At 40.5% G+C, this 17268-nt stretch overlaps 1 protein-coding gene across 10 annotated transcripts in view; it reads left to right on the top strand.

Annotated features, from left to right (window-relative positions):
• The first annotated feature begins 837 nt into the window (after positions 1–837).
• LOC144317549 (adenylate cyclase type 10-like) overlaps positions 838–17268 on the top strand; it is a 44850-nt gene continuing 28419 nt past the window's right edge. For 3 of the 10 annotated variants that reach the window (XR_013383544.1, XM_077904102.1, XM_077904103.1), the window contains exons 1-9: positions 838–1044; positions 1864–1968; positions 5401–5439; positions 6175–6318; positions 14619–14824; positions 15110–15200; positions 15294–15382; positions 15989–16180; positions 16854–16975. Coding sequence is in view for 9 of the 10 variants with exons in the window: in XM_077904102.1 (XP_077760228.1) it covers positions 885–1044; positions 1864–1968; positions 5401–5439; positions 6175–6318; positions 14619–14824; positions 15110–15200; positions 15294–15382; positions 15989–16180; positions 16854–16975 (1148 nt within the window). In the remaining variant the exon portion in view is untranslated. The other 7 variants (XM_077904096.1, XM_077904095.1, XM_077904094.1 and 4 more) reach the window with 5 other exon arrangements.

The following is a 17268-nucleotide window of genomic DNA, read 5'->3' as shown; positions in this document are numbered from 1 at the left end:
TTGCTCATGGTCCTGTTACTGTGCTTTAATAAACCACCTGTTGTGTACGAAAGACACCTCAAGAATTTGTTTTGGACTGTTCGCTCCCAAACCCTCACATTGTCAGGTCAGTTATCACTGAAACAGCATCGATTGGATATTGTAAAACTAAAGACGGTGAAGCTGTGGTTTTTAGGTTTTGTTTTTATTTCTGCAGTACAAACACGGATACTTTCCTGATTGCTAAAAATCCACAACACACTCATCGTGTTACTAATGTGAATTCTCCAACAATCTGAGCAACTGACGGGCAACCTTAGATAAGCCAATCATCACCACACAGGGAACCCGGAGCTGGAACTAGAGCAAAGCAACGCCAGGAGCATTCTCGGGAGACACCCTATAGACCCGTCCTGGCAGATGAAAGAAATAGAAGAAACTCCGTAACAGTTAAGGGACTGACCCGTAAATACCCTTAGCCTAAAGGTATTAAATTTAAAAACCATACTGAGGTTGCCTTTGTCAGATCTAATCGAACGCTGCCCTTAGAAATTCAGAGGTGAGCCAGCATTCCACCCCGGTGATAGAAGACCCGTCTCTTGGCACTATCTGAAATAATCTGTTTTATTGCAGAAGCATCTTCACGATTCCAAATTTTTAAGCGTCCTCTTGACTTTCGAAAACGCCTGCGCACCTGCCCCCCGCCCACCTCCCTCCCAGCCTGCTCCCACTCCGGGCCTGGGCACCCGCGCAGGCGGCACGAGGCAGGTGGGGCGGGGCCCGCGGCCGAGGAGCCCCGCACTGATTGGTTGATGGGCGGGACCCGCCGGGGCCGTCGTTGCGGATTGGCTGCCACGCGGAGGACCCCCGTTTCCGGTAGCTTGGCGGGCAACCCCGCCGCCGCCATGGCGACCGGGGAGCAGCCGGCGGCAGCGCCGCCTCTGTGGCCCATGGAGGCCCGGTTGGCGGCGCTGCTTCCCGACCTGCTGGTGTTCAGGAAGCCCCGGGGACCGGAACCCGAGCTGGCCACAGCCCAGGGCGTCCTCCTCGGCGTTCACGTGATGGGTGAGGGGCGGTGCGTCGCTCTCCCGCCCCGCCCGAGGGGCCGTCGGGGCGGGGCTCTGGCGGTTACAGACGCGGCGGTTACAGACCCGGGCGGACGCCGCCGCCGCCGCCTCGGGAAGCCGGGAGGGGCTCTTTCGGAGCGCGAGGACGCCTACAGGGATCGTCTGGCGTAGCCCCGGAGTTCACTTGGGAAACGGAAGGAGACTCAGAAAAAGGCAGCGATTTCGCGGGGCCGCCCTGCAGGCCCTGAGCCCAAGTTTTCTCCCAGTTCGCATCCTGCTTCAGCCAGTTCCTCCCTCCCCCTCCACCCCCCCCCCCCGCTCAATTAATTTCTTCTTTGGGTCCCTAAGTGTGTGCCCGCCGCGGCTCTAGAAATTAAGAGATCCGGCAGCTTCTTCGAGACTCACTCCCTTAAATATTGGTGGAGTTTGTGTCACGGATCCGAAGGCACCTGCCCCGGAGGAGCTCACCCTCCCGGGCCCTCCATGGAGCTCTCATCCATGCCCCCTCGTCACTGGTTTCTCCGTCCCTCCTTCCTCCCTTGGCCAGGGAGCTCCCGAGGGTACGGCAGAAACGGGGTGACTGGCTGGAGAGGAATGGGGTGCTTGTGGGTGACTCTTCCTGTGCAGCTCCTGGAAACGCAGGGGGGTGTGTGGGAGGGCTGGCTTTCTGGGCTCCCGGAGGAGGCAGCAGCCAGCCCGGCCCCAAGTACTAACGCTTGTTAAAGGGCGAGGACCTCGCTCACTCCTGATGCGCGAAGTGGAACAGGGCCTGAAAGTCAGGATCCGCCGCTAACGCCATCTCTGTTTTGTCGGCTAGGGTTCACAGCACTAATGGACAGGTGCAGCCTGAGCTGCAAGTCGGAACGTGACATGGACAAACTGGCCCGCATCTTCAGCTGTTACATTAGTGACATCGTGGAGCGTGAGTGACCACTGTGGGGAAGCCAGGAGGCGTGGTGCCGGGCTTCCCCGAGCGAGCGTCTGTAACAACAGGAGGAGGCCTGGGCTACTTGAAAAGATACTAAAGGGTTACGCCTTCAGTGTTACTCATCTTTTGTTTCTTTTATTTCTTCTTACTGCTACCAACAGGCTAGGTTTTTGTTTTTGTTTTGTTTGCCTGTATCTGCCATTCTATCTGGTCTCACATCCTGAAGTGGACGCAGTGTTCAGAAAGGGGAGGCAACAAACTGATTGTAATTTTTACTTTGCATGTTTGGGTTTTATTTCAAAATAAAGTATTCCTCAGGTTGTCTCTTCTAAAAGTAACTCAGCGTGTGCCCGCCCCTATGTGTTCATAGACATCTTTCCAGTCTGTTATTTTATTTTGATCCTGTGAAGTAGGAATGAGTGTTTTCTTCATTTTTTCTGCCATGTGTTCAGCTTGTAGAAATTTGTCTAATCTGGGGAAGAAGAAAAAAAACAGCCCCTTACATGTGCAGTAAATGTTTTGAGAACATACTCTATGATATGTACTGTAAAAGGTTCAGAGTGTGCAAAAACATTTGCTCTTGAGGAGCTTCCACTTTAGTTAGACCCATCCAACAGAATTACTCTGGTCCTGAAACCTTTAATACTTATGTCATAGTCCCTTCCCTCACTAACAGCACCCATACAATCATGTCTCTGATTCTGTCTCTGAATTCACCAGAATTCTTACTTTGTGGAATCCCCTTAAGGAACTTGTTTATTTGATTCACCCCTTAACCCCTTATAACCCAGTTATAAGAGGTCTTTAAATTTTTCCCATCAGGTTTAGATGAAAGGGAAAGAAATTATATATGTAATACAACACCAGGAACTGCTGGGTACTAGAAATACAGGCGAAAATAAGACACAATCCGCCCCCCCCCCCAGGAGTTTCCACTAGATCCTTCCACTATCTCCAGTGGGAGATACAATAAGCAAACAAGAGAATTACAGATTATATATATATTTTACAAAGGAAACAAATAGGGTGTAATAGTAAAAAAGAATCGTAGAATGAGAAATTTTCTCTGTTAGGGTGATCATAGGAGGCTCCTCTCAAGTGTTTATGCTGAGACATAAAGGATGAGAGGAACATATTGTGAAGAGGGGTAAAGTATTTCAGGCAGAAAAATGCCAAGTGCAAAGCTTCTGAGACGGGAGGAAGCTTGGCTTGTTCTAGGAACTAAGACAACCAGTGTGGCGAATGTATAGCCAACAGGGAGAAGAGTGGCTTGAGGTGAGACTGGAGATCATCATACTCTGTAGGCCGTAAGGAGGTTGGGTTATATATTTTTGTTCAAAGGGAAACTGTTAAAAGGTTCTGGTAAGGGGATGATGTGATCTGATTTACATTTTTTAAAGCTCATTTTAACTGCCTCATGGAGATTGGATTATAGGGAGCTGATGGAGGGCAGGTGGTAAGAATGGAAGCTAGAAGAGGCAGTTGTAGCAGCTGTGGAGAGATGATGCTGATTTGCTCTAGGATAGTGGTTCTCAACCTTGGCAGCACAATAGATAACCACTCAGGAAGTTTTTAAAAATCCTGATGTCTAGGCTTTACTCCAGACCAATTAAATCAGAATACCTTGGGGTAGGCCCAGGGATAAGGATTTTTTTTCAGTTCCCAGGCTATTCCAATGTTGAAGTCAAGGTTACAGCCAAGATAGAAACCATTGGTCTAGAGATAAGACAGGAGAACCATAAGGAGATGAATGATTTGAAATGTGTTTTTCAGGATTTGCTGATATATTGACATCAGTAGGAAGTAGTGAGGAAAGCGACTCTCCCTCAAGATTTTTTTGACTTTCATAACTGACTTGGTGGTGGTGTCACTGAGATGGGCAAGATTGGGCTTTGAGAAAGAAAATAAAGGATTCTGAGTTTGAGATGTCAATAATTCACTCAAATGGAGAAATGAAATCAGTAGGTATGATTGAGGCTGGAGCTCAGAGAATAGACCCCTGTTAGAGACAGAAAGTGAGTTGATGGCCTAAAGATGTTACTTAAAGTTAGGAACTGATTGACTCTACACGAGAAGGGTGTAAGTAAAGAAAATGAGCCTAAGACTGAGGTTTGAGGGACTCCAGCATTGATTATGATTAGAGATAAAGAACCTACAAAAGAGACTGTAAAGCAGCCAGTTAGGTAGGATATTGTGGTGTTCTTGAAGCCGAAGGAGTAGCGTCTCTAGGAAAAGAAGGCTGAGGCTGGCCAGGTTCGATATGAAAGCTATAAAGTATCCCTGGGTGGCACAGCGGTTTGGCGCCTGCCTTTGGCCCAGGGCGCGATCCTGGAGACCCGGGATCGAATCCCACGTCGGGCTCCTGGTGCATGGAGCCTGCTTCTCCCTCTGCCTATGTCTCTGCCTCTCTCTCTCTCTCTCTCTCTCTCTCTCTCTCTCTGTGTGTGTGACTATCATAAATAAATTTTAAAAATTTTAAAAAAAGGTATAAAGTACAATGCTGTGAGAAAAATACTGAATTTAGTAAGGTGAATGCTGTTGATGATCTTGATAAATTTTGGTGAAGTGATGGAGTTGGAAGTCAGATTGGAGAAAGCAGAGAAGAGAATGGTAGAGAAAACAAGAGTGAATAGGTATAAAGTACAATGCTGTGAGAAAAATACTGAATTTAGTAAGGTGAATGCTGTTGATGATCTTGATAAATTTTGGTGAAGTGATGGAGTTGGAAGTCAGATTGGAGAAAGCAGAAAAGAGAATGGTAGAGAAAACAAGAGTGAATAGGAAATGAGGAACAAATTGTATATGGCCAACTCTTGAGAATGTTTTTGCTGGGTTGTAGCCTAAAAATGGAGTTAATAGCAAGAGAAGGTAGAGTCAAGAATAGGTAGTTTGACTTTGTGTTTTCTTTTTCTTTTTTAAGATATTAATGCAAATGATCCAGTAGAGAGGAGTTAAGGGTAGTGAAGTTCTTGAAAAGATGGGAGGGGCTAGGATCCAGAGCCTAGTGGAGTGTCTTTAAAGAGAACAGGAGTATGTCTTTCATTTTCAAAAAGATGGATATAGGGACTCCTGCATGGCTCAGTGGTTGAGGCCTGCCTTCGGCCCAGGGTGTGAGCCTGGAGTCACAGGATCGAGTCCCACATCGGGCTCCCTGCATGGAGCCTGCTTCTCCCTCTGCCTCTGTCTCTTTGTGTCTCTCATGAAGAGATACATAAAATCTTTTTTTTTTAAAGCTGGATATAGATATTGACAAATTTGGGGAGAAGCTAAAGGAAAGGAAAGAGTCTGAGCTTTGGAGGGAGCAAACAGACCAGAGAACATATGAGGGAAAACTCAGCAGGCCATTCTTTTGATCATACATATAATTCTTCCATGATCTAGTATGTCTTATTTTTTATGCATTTTCCTCTCTCTACTTGATTTCAGATGTGCTGTGTTTTGGGGGAGATATCCTAAATATCACAGGTATTTTTCAGTTTTTCTGAATATTTAAGAGACTATAGGTGAGGACGACTACATTTAGGTGGGATTTGGCTTATTTGCTTATTCAGTATTGTTTATTTAATATGTACCAGGCCCCAGGGAAACAAAGATAAAGACACAGTCATTGCCTCAAAGTTTTTCTCCATCTAATAGAAATACTTTGCTCATATTAAGTTCACATGTGCTTTACATTTTGCTTAATTGAATGGCAGAAAAATAAATGCCTATAAAGCACTTGTTTGCATGAGAAAACTAATGAGAAACCTAGTTCTGCTCTTAAGCAAAGCTATGTATAAGCTAGGGAGGAGTCAGATTGGAGAAAGAGAAGAGAACGGTAAAGAAAACAGTTATATGCCACAGAGTTGGACTCTTTTTAAATTTAAAATTAATTAATCCACCCTTGAAATTATATTTGAACATGAACCTACATTTTAATACCTCTTAGCTAGTGCCCCTCCCATTCTGTATACTGGTGGAGGAAAGATTATCAAAAATATTCTTAAATTTTGGGAACATTTCAGCTTCTATCTTGTCTTTTTTTTTTTATGATGAGTGGTTTTGAGGTTCTAAGGCAATTTTTTAACCAAGCATAATATACAGGGCCAAGGAACCTTGCCTGACACCTTGTATGTTATCTTCTGCATCACTGGGGGCTTTGTCCGGATCAGGTAAATCCAGATACCTGTCATCCTGTCAACCTGTCTTGTGTGTCTGCAGGGAATGTGCTCCTGGCACTCTGGACAGTGAAACAGAATCAACTCAGTGACATCATTACCTTGGTCGCAAAATGCAGTCTGGAGATACAGGAGAAATTTGGGATCTACCATACCAGAGAAGGCCAGGATCTGCAGCTAAAGATAGGTAGTTGCTACTAAAAGAGTGATTGATTAAAAAAAAAAAAAACTAAAAAATTCAAAATATAAATGACAACCTGGAAAAAAAATATCTGCGACTTATACCATGCACACAAAGATTGAATATTAAAACACCTAGAAATCAATAAAAGACTAACATTTTAAGAGAAATGTGGGAAAGCACATGAATTAATAACATATAGATAAAGAAATACATCTTTTTACATGTGAAAAGATGTTCAATTTCATAAGAAAAATGCCAAATGAAAGTACATTGAGATTATTTGTCACCTATAGATACCAAAAATTCAGATGCTGCACACACTGTTGATGAGGCAATGAGGAATAAACACCCATACATACTGCTGGTGGGAGTACAACTGCTGTTGAGCAGTACAACTTCTATGAAGAATAATTTTGGTAATCTCTGTTGAGATTCCAAACGCATTTATTCTTCAACCTAGCAGTCCCACTTCTGAATATTTATCCTACAGTTATACCTAAATATGTATGAAGTATTATAGGTACAAGATTATTGGTTGCAATATGGTTTGTAATTAAAGGTTGAAAATCTATAGGAGACTGGTTGAATAAACAATATGTCTACTCAATAAGATTTTCTGCAACTTAGTTTTTATTTTTATTTTTTTAAGATTTTATTTATTTATTCATGAGAGACACAGAGAGAGAGAGAGAGGCAGAGACACAGAGGGAGAAGCAGGCTCCATGCAAGGAGCCCGATGTGGGACTTGATCCTTGGTCTCCAGGATCAAGCCCTGGGCGGAAGGCAGCGCTAAACCACTGAGCCACCCAGGCTGCCTGATTTTCTGCAACTTAGAAAAAGAGATTCTGATATAACAATATCTTCAAAATATAACTGAGAAAAAGCAAGATGCAAAGCACTGTGTTTGGTATGCTACTTTTTATATAAAGATGAAAAAAGAATTTTTCTTATTCATGTTTGTATAAACACTGGAAAGATACATAAGAAGCTACTAAAAGTTATCTACTGGAGGAAAATGGTGTAGATAGATATATAGGTGAAATCAAGAATTTTTAAATTTTGTTTTAATTCCAGTATAATTAACATACAGTGTTATATTAGTTTAAGGTATACAATATAGTGATTCAACAATTTCATACATCACTCAGTGCTCTTCACAAGTGCCCTCCTTAAACCCCATTACCTATTTAATCCTTCCACCTCCACTCTGATAACCACCAGTTTGTTCTCTCTAGTTCAGTCTGTTTCTTGGTTTGGCTTTTTCCCTCTCTTTTTTCCCTGTGCTCATTTGTTTTGTTTCTTAAATTCCACATATGAGTGAAATCACATATTTGTCTTTCTCTGACTTATTCAACATTATACTCTTAACTCCATTCATGTTGCTGCAAGTGGCAAGATTTCATTGTTTTTATGGCTGAATAATATTCCATTGTATACATATATATCCTATCTTCTTTATCCATTCATCTATCAATGGACACTTGGACTGCTTCCATAGTTTGGCTATTGTAAATAATGCTGCTATAAACATAGGGGAGCATGTATCCCTTTGAGGTAGTGTTTTTGTATTTTTTGTAGTAATCACACTATGCCAGATTATAGGGTAGTTCTCTTTTTAGCTTTTTGAGGAAACTCCATACTATTTTCCACAGTGGCTGCACCAGTTTGTATTTGTTCCCACCAACAGTGCAAGAAGTTTCCTCTTTCCACATCCTCCCCAACACTTGTTTTCTTGTGTTTTTGATTTTAGCCATTCTGACAGGTGTGAAGTAATATCTCATTGTAGTTTTTTTAAAGATTTATTTATTCATGAGAGACACACACAGAGAGGCAGAGACATAGGCACAGGGAGAAGCAGGCACCCCATGGGGAGCCTAATGCACAGGATTTGATCCCAGGACCCCAGGATCACGACCTGAGCCAAAGGCAGACACTCAACCACTGAGCCACCCAGGTGCCCCTCATTGTAGTTTTGATTTGCTTTTCCTTGATGATGAGTGATGTTGAGCATCTTTTCATGTCTCTGTTCGTCATCTTCTTTGGAAAAATGTCTATTCATGTCTTCACATTTTTTCTTAGATTATTTGGGGTTTTTTGATGTTGAGTTGTGTAAGTTCTTTATATTTTGAATAATAACCCTTTATCAGATATGTCATTTGCAAATGTCTTCTCCCCTTCCATAGATGGTCTTTTAGTTTTGTTGGTTGTTTCCTTGGTTGTGCAGAAACTCTTTATTTTGATATAGTCCCAATAGTGTATTTTTGCTTTTGTATCCCTTGCCTCAGGAGACATTTCTAGAAAAATGTTGCATGCCCAATGTCAGAGAGATTACTGCTTGTGCTCTCTTCTAGATTTTTATAGTTTCAGGTCTCACATTTAGGTCTTTAATCCATTTCAAGTTTATTTTTTGTATATGGTATAAGAAAATGGTCCAGTTTCATTCTTTTACATGTAGCTGACCAGTTTTCCCAATACCATTTGTTGAAAGAGACTGTATTTTTCCTATTGGATATTCTTTCCTGCTTTGTCCAAGATTAATTGACCATATAAATGTGAGTTTATTTCTGGCTTTTCTATTCTAATCTATTGATCATCTGTTTTTGTGCCGGTACCATGTTGTTTTGATGACTACAGCTTTATAATATAACTTGAGGCCTGGAATTGTGATACTTCCTGCTTTGCTTTGCTTTTTCAAAATTTCTTTGGCTGTTCAGAGTCTTTTAAGTTTCCATACAAATTTTAGATGTATTTGTTCTAGTTCTATGAAGAATGCTGTTAGGATTTTGATGAGGTTTGCATTAAATCTATAGATTGATTTGGGTAGTATAGACATAATAATATTTGTTCTTCCAATCTGTGAGCATGGAATGTCTTTCCATTTCTTTGTGTCCTCTTCAATTTCTTTCATCAGTTGTATAGTTTTCAGAGTACAGGTCTTTGACCTCTTTCATTAGGTTTATTCCTAGGTATTTTACTGGTTTTGGTACAGTTGTAAATGGGATTGTTTTCTTAATTTCTCTTTTTACTGCTTCATTATTAGTGTATAGAAATGCAACATATTTCGGCACATTGATTTTATGTCCTGCAAATTTACTGAATTCATTTATCAGTTCATATAGGTTTTTGGTGGAGTGTTTTGGGTTTTATAGTATCATGTCATCTTCAAATAGTGATAGTTTTACTTCTTCCTTACCAACTTGGATGCCTTTTATTCTTTTTTGTTGTCCAGTTGCTGTGGCTAGGACTTCTAACACTACGTTGAATAAAGGTAGTGAAATGGACATCCCTATCTTATTCCTGACCTTAGAAGGAAAGTTCTCAGTTTTTCCCCATTAAGAATGATGTTCGCTGTGTTTTTTTTTTTAATATATGGCCTTTGTTATGTTGAGGGATGGTCCCTCTAAATCTACTTTGTTGAGCTTTTATCACAAATTGATGTTGTACTTTGTCAGATATTTTTTCATATTTCATATTTCATCATATGGTTTTTACCCTTTCTCTTATTGATGTGATATATCATGTTGATTTGTGAATATTAGACCAGATTTGCATCTTGGGAATAAATACCACTGTCTTTTCTCTTGCTACTTAAAAAAAATTTTTTCCCTTGGGGCCACCTGGGTGGCACAGTCAGTTGGGCATCCGACTCTTGGTTTTGGCTCAGGTCATCATCTCAGGATCATGAGATCAAGCCCTACATCAAGTTCTGTGCTGAATGTAGAGTATGCTAAAGTTTTTCTTTCCCTCTCCCCTCCCACTTCTCTCTCTCTCAAATAAATAAATATTTTTAGAAGTTTTTTTTTCTTGAACACTCCTTTTTGCCACTTTGATTACTATGTGTGTCTTAGTGTAGACCTTTGGTTGATTTTGTTGGGGTATTTCAGTGCCTCCTGGATCTAGGTATCTGTTTCCTTCCCAGATTAGGGAAGTTTTCAGCTACTGTTTCTTCAAATAAATTTTCCTCCTTTTTCCCTTTCTTCTCCTTCTGGAACCCCTATAATGCTAATGTTATTATACCTGAAGGCATCACTGAGTTCCCTTAAGTCTATTGTCAGTTTGTGTCATTCTATTTTTCTCTCATTTGTTCAGCTTGATTACTTTCCATTACTCTGTCTTCTAGTTCATGAATTTGTTCCACTGCTTCTTCCCCCTGCTATTTATTCTATCAGGTTTATTTTTTATTTCATTTATTGCATTTTTCATCTCTGATTGGTTCTTTTTTATGTTTTCTATCTCTTTCTTAAGGGTCTCACTGATGTCCTCCTCTTTTTTCTTGAGTATCTTTATGATCATTACTTTAAATTTGCAAACAGCCATGTTACTCATTTCCATTTCACTTGGGTCTCTTGCTGTGGTTTTGTCCTATTCTTTCATTTGTGATGTATTCTTCTGTCCCATCATTTTACCTATTTATGTCTGTTTCTGTGTATTAGGAAAGTCAGCTACATCTCTTGCTCTTGAAAGTAGTGGGTGGGGGATGCCTGGGTGGCTGAGCAGTTGAGTGTCTGCGTTCAGCTCAGGGCATTGATCCCGTGGTCCCAGGATCAAGTCCCATATCAGGCTCCCTGCATGGAGCCTGCTTCTCCCTCTGCCTCTGTCTCTGCCTCTGTGTGTGTGTGTATCTCATGAATAAATAAATAAAATCTTTTTAAAAAAGTGGTGGGATGTGCACTTTTGGCTAGGTGGCACGGGTCCTTCTCCACAGGATACATGCAGCTGCTGCAGAGGCCAGAGGTTTTGGGCACTCTGGGCAGCACACAAGGGCAGGGTATGCAATTTTAACAAAGTGTGTGCATCCTCCATGAGAGGTTGGGAGATGCAGTGTTGGCAGATTGCCTGGGTCTTCTGGGAGAGGATATCTACAGCACCAGGACTGAGGCAGGTCTGGTTGGCAGTGGCAGGGCACAGTGTAAGCATGTTAGGGAGTAAGTGCCACACTGCACTTGTTCCCACAGGTGGCTGTGTGTTTATGAGGGCTAGGAGAGGGAAATGGCACCTTCTAGCTCCTTTGTTCCTGGAGAAGTCCCTCAGCAAACTCTGAGATTAGTTATTAACTCTCCTTCCCATAAGCTACAGGTGCCTTTCAAACTTTGCTTCCAGGTTGTATCTCTGCAAGCTGTTTGCTGTGCTGTCTTTTTAAGGGCAGAGGCTCAGCTTCCTATCACTAGCTGAGCTCTCTCAGAGCCAACGCCACTGTTTTTTAAAGTTCCAGGCTTTAAGTCCCACTGGTTATAAACACTCATGAAATTTGGACCCTGTGATTTTCAAAGCCAATTCTACAGGAATTTCTCTTTCCCTTTTAAGCTCCCCCAGTATGTTTCTTGCCACTCTTCTTGCCTATGGTTCCTTCCCTCCAGTGGTCACACCCATGGGGTTTAGGTTCCCACTGCATCCTCCCCCTTTCTACCCTCTCCAATGTGGCCTCTTCTCTATATTTAGGCATGGAGTTTTTTGGGCCAATCTTGGGGTCCTTTTCTGGGTTTTTGCTCTGATGCAAGTGTTATTTAGTTGTGTCTGTGGGAAAGGATGAGTGTAGGGTCCTCTTTTTGCACCATCTTCCCCATAAGTCAGAATCAAGAATTTTTAATGTGTATTCTTTATATAGTTTTATTTTTGAACTATGTTTTTATATTACATAATCAAAAATGTAATACAATACAATAAAGATTTAAAAGCTACACACAGACAAAAATTTCACCAGTGACAGAATCAGGATTAGAGGAGAAACTCTATACACAAAGCTCCTTCACAGAAGCCCAGAAACATCAACAGGTTTCTGAATGAAGGGCAAAAGTTGACTCTGCCTATTCACTTATATTTTGAGGAATAGCCTGAAGAATTATATTCTGAATTAAATGGCATCTCTTCTGTCCCAGTATCTTTGTTGTTGTTTTTTGCTTTATTGATAGATAATTCATAATTGATACCCTACATAACATATTTGTATACTTTTGAAACCATCACTACAGTTATGATAATGTACATATCCATCACTCACTGAAGTTTACATATACCCTTTTATAATCTCTCTTCCTACTCCCCTCCCTATCCTCAAGAAGTCTCTAATCTGTCTTTAGAGATTATTTTTCATTTTAAAAAATATTGTAGCATGTATCAATAGTTAATTACTTTTTACTGCTGAGTAGTATTCTATGGATATAGCCACAGTTTGTTTATCTGTTCACTTTGTCCATGTCCTTGTTAACACTTAATCATTGTCTCTTGGAAGAACTCCTTTTAATATTTCTCATAGTGTGGATTTGCTGGACATGTTTTAGTTAAGCTCTTGTAAGTCTGAAAAAAATATTTCACCCATTTTTTGAAAGGTATTTTTACCGGGTATAGGATTCTAGGTTGATGGGGATTTTTTCTCTTCCATTAAAGTTGTTCCATTGTCTTCTAGCTTGAGCATTTCCAACAAGAAATCTACTTTCATCTTTATCTTTGTTTCTTTATATATGTCTTTTCCCCATCCTGATTGCTCTTATTGTTTTTTTTTTTATTTATCACTGGTTTTGGGTATTCTGATTATGATGTCCCTTGGTCTAGTTTTCTTCATTTTTCTTGTGCTCGCAGCTCATTGAGATTCTGGATCTATAGGGGTTTGGGTTTTATTAAATTTAGAAAATGTTCTTCCATTATTTTTCCAAGTAATTTTTTCTCTCTTCCTCTTCCTCTGTCCAATTACATATTAGGCTGCTTGAAATTGTCCTACACTGATCCTGTGTTCATTGTTTCTTTTTTTCTCCCTGTGTTTCATTTTGGATAGTTTCTATTGCTGATTTTTCAGGTGTACAGACTTTTTTCAATGTCTCTACTTGTTCAGTCATTTTTCTAAGTTCTTGAATATAATTATAACTTTTAATGTTTTTTTAATTTACTAATTGTGTCATCTGTACTATTCTGAGTTGGGATTGATTTTCCTCTTCATTGTGGATCATATTTTTCTTTGCATAACTGGTTATTTTTAGTGGGTGCCATACATTGTGAATTTAACCTTGTTGGATGCTGGATTTTTTAATATACTTCTATATAAGTATTTTTGAGCATAGTTCTGGGATGCAGTTAGCTTGATTTTTCAGGTTTTGTTTTTAAACTTTGTTGGATGGGACCACAGCAGTGTTTAGTCTAGAGCTGGCGTTGCTCTATTCCTGAGGCAAACTTCTGCATACTGTACCTAATATCCTGTGAATGATAAAGTTTGACACTCTGGCTAGTGGGAATAGGAACCATTGCCAGCCCTGTGTGATATTTGGGATTGTTCCTTCTAATCTTTTCAGGTGGTTCTTTCCCTGGTTTCAGATAGTTTCCTCACGATGTACTTATTAGTACTTAGTACTCAGATAAAGACTTGTAGGGGATTCTGGTACAGATCTCTAGAATTATCTCTCTGTATACTTCTCTCCAATACCCACAATGCCCTGTGAGCTGTAGCTGCCTTGACCTCCTCAGATTCTAGCTCTGTTTCCCCAACTTGAGAAGTCCTCTGGACTATACCTGAGTTTCCCCTCTCCCAGATGTCCTGGAAACTCTTCTATGCAGTAAGCTAGGGTATCAGAGGGTTGACCTCGTTTGTTTCCCATCTCTCAGATAACATTGTCCTTCATTACCTGATGTCCAATATCTTTAAAACTGTTACTTTGTGTGTGTTTTTTCTAGTTTCTTCATTGTTATGGGAATTATGGTAAATTGACTACCTGTTAAGCCATGTTGTTGAAAAGTATATATCTCTGCCATTCTTTTAAAACTATCTTCCCTTTGTTTTTAGCTTAGATTGGGTAACTTAATTAAGGACAGACTTTATTTGGATATAGTCCTTTTACCCCTGGCAAGTTAATCAGTTTTTTATATTAGCAGTTAGAAATGCCTTGGGGTAAGAAAAACAGGAGATAGAATAAAAGTGTATGGCAAAGCCCAAGTCGGGTAAAATATTGTTTACTCACTTAGCCTTGATTATACATTGAAGAGGTGGTATAGTCACTGTGGCAGGAGTTTCTGAATATAACCATTTGGTCTCTGTCATCAAGACCTAGCTGTTTATTAGAAGAACAGTTTAAAGAGAGGAATCTTAGAAGCCCAGGATCTCTTGCTTCTAACCCCCATACAACCCCGGTCTTGTTTGAATGTCTCTGGGTATGCGTAAGACAGAAGAAAATCTAAGAAATTAGGCTCACCTAATATTTTTGCAATAATAAGATTGGCTTGATGCATAAAGCAATGTGAGGATTCCAGACCCCACCCTTTGCATAGTTTTCCATTTTAGTTTGGCTATTCACCACTTGTCTCCTTTTTTTTCTGGATAGGTCTATCTGCCGGTCGAATTTCTCAGGTTATTGTTGGAGATGAGCAGCGACAGTACCTCTTGGTGATTGGGCGGGATGTAGATGATGTCCAGTTAGCTCAGCGTTTAGCTCAGGCAAATGAGATTGTCTTGTCCTGGAACTGCTGGAAGCTCTGTGAGCAGTACATGTTTGAAGTGGAAATCATGAAGGAGGATGAAGCTGTGAAGGTAGGAGGCTAGTCCTACCCATCACATGTCCTAAAAAGGCCTTCCTACTACACAGGCAGTGTTCTGGTGGTGGTTGCATATGGCTTGACCAAACCAACAACTATTGGAACTCTATTTTGGAGGGAGGTGGGGGATACTCTCCCAGGAAGTTAGACGAGGCAGAACAATGAGGCTGGAAAGATAAATGATAAACAAGGTAAATGGCATCCTCAACCCCTCTGTTAAGGGACCAACAGTAAACCGGTTGGTGGGTGGGTACACAATTGAGCAGTTTCCTTTCTATAGTTAAGAGATATGCGGATCATTGACCCATTTGATTTTGATGAGCATTTTGACAAGTGCCTTGATTACCTGCCACATTACCGGACAAGTGCTGGTAAGTTATTTGGTCCTTTCTACCTAAACCCAAAATTTCAAAGATAAATTTTCCACATGACTGGAGACATTTTGTTTGTTTTCCTTTTCTCAGATACTCTAAGAACTGCCCTGGAGTTGGATCCAGACTTTGCGCTTGAACAAACCCTGAGGAAGCACATAATGAAAAACCTTTTGAAGAAGGTTATTCCTAATTCTTGAGTCACCGTGTAGATTGTGTGTATGTTTATGTTGACAGGTGTACATTTATATGTGATCACCTTTTCATACTGATCGAGTTCATCTCCTGCTCTCCATTGTAATGCCAGCAGGTTTCCCCATTTGTACCAATTACTGTGATAACGTATCATACCCTCAGATTTCTCAGTTCTTGCAAGTGGAAGCTATATTGTTTTTTCAATTTGTCCCTCAAGAAGCTGGTACATTGTAAACAGGGAAGAGAGTATATGTTTGGTAAATATGTGTTGATCTATTATGTATATATGAATTTATATGAATCCTTTAGTAAGTGATATAATGACTAATAGAATGAACATATCTAACTTATAAAGAGAAAACCTAAAAGCCTGGCAAATATCATCAGTGAATTAGGTTGAAAGTCAAACAGTTTTAATTCCAAGTGCACTGGTTTGTACATCTTCTATACTTTTCAAACCTGAATTGTAGGTTTTTAGTCTGACATCTGTAAGTTATTTTGTCATACTCACCATGGAATACAGAATTTCAATGGCTAAACATGATATTGAATGTTGAAGATATTGGCAAGATAACTGACCGTGTTTTTTGTAGATTGATGAAGGGCAGCCTATGGAGTATATATCTGAATTCCGTACTGTGACTATGGTTTTGGTCAGCCTAGAGTTCCACAAGACAGCATGGATGTTGCATTTGTGTCATCTTATCCAGGAGGCTGCCCTGTACATCTCCACAGTCATAGAGAAAGGGGGTGGCCAGCTAAGCCGGATCTTTATGTTTGAGAAAGTAAGTACAAGGAAACTTGACTCATCAGTGTTAAAGGTGAGTGAAGAATAATAGTCTTGTATTTCACATAACACATGTGTAAGTCAGATTCCCTGCTATTTATTTTGTGACAAGCTGTATGACACTGAAAGTTCAACTAATAATAGTTAAAGAATGGGATGTTCTAGTTAATTTAATTTTCAGGGTAACTGAGGATTATTCTCCATGTCCTTTTTTCATTTAATTCTTGTTGAAAATCTTTGGTAGAGCAAAAGAATAATTGTCTGGCTCTATTAGTAAAGTAAATCAGATATTTCTGATAATTGAGGAGATTGAAAAAGAGTAATATCATAATACATGACATTGTGGGTGAATAAAATGTGGGCAGATAGGCTTAACTCAAGGCATATACTAGAAATAGAATTTTTGAAAAGTTCTTGACATCAGTTTTTCTTGTGTTTGAAATTTCAGTTCCTTAAAGAGTTAAATTAAGATTTTCTTTTTTTTTTTTCTTAAATCTCCGTGTTGATATGGCCCAGAGTGTCCATTTCATGAATCCTGTAGAATTCAACATTTCTAACAGAAAACGAGTGGGGAAAGGCTCTGGCTGCATTCAGGGGAGTTGGTCCAGTTGAGGCAAGCATATTCTTTCCCTATGTAAACTTCTCTTTTCCTTCTTTGTCATCTGTCTCAGGGCTGCATGTTCCTCTGTATTTTTGGCCTTCCTGGGGATAAGAAGCCAGATGAGTGTGCACATGCCCTGGAGAGCTCCTTCAGCATCTTCAGCTTCTGCTGGGAGAATCTTGCTGAGACCAAGTGAGGAGGAAGGTGGGGCAGAGTGGAGCTTCTCAGGCCCCAAGGGGCTCTTCAGGCAGGGTAGATGGCAGTAACAAGTTACTGGGGTTGAGTGTCCAGAATCTGCCTAAAGGGAAGGAAACATGCTAAGGGAAGTCAGAAAATAAGCTCTATTAAGAAATCATTAGGTACAGAATTATATACTAGATACCTAGGGAAAATGAAGATAAGTTTCCATTTAATTGGTGGAAAGAGGGAGGAGCCAAATACACATAACAAGATTTAAGAACACCCTAAAGGAACAAGCAAATGTG

This window comes from Canis aureus, chromosome 7 (assembly GCF_053574225.1).
Source record: "Canis aureus isolate CA01 chromosome 7, VMU_Caureus_v.1.0, whole genome shotgun sequence".
Lineage (NCBI taxonomy): Eukaryota > Metazoa > Chordata > Mammalia > Carnivora > Canidae > Canis > Canis aureus.
This window is presented reverse-complemented; position numbering and strand designations above follow the sequence as displayed.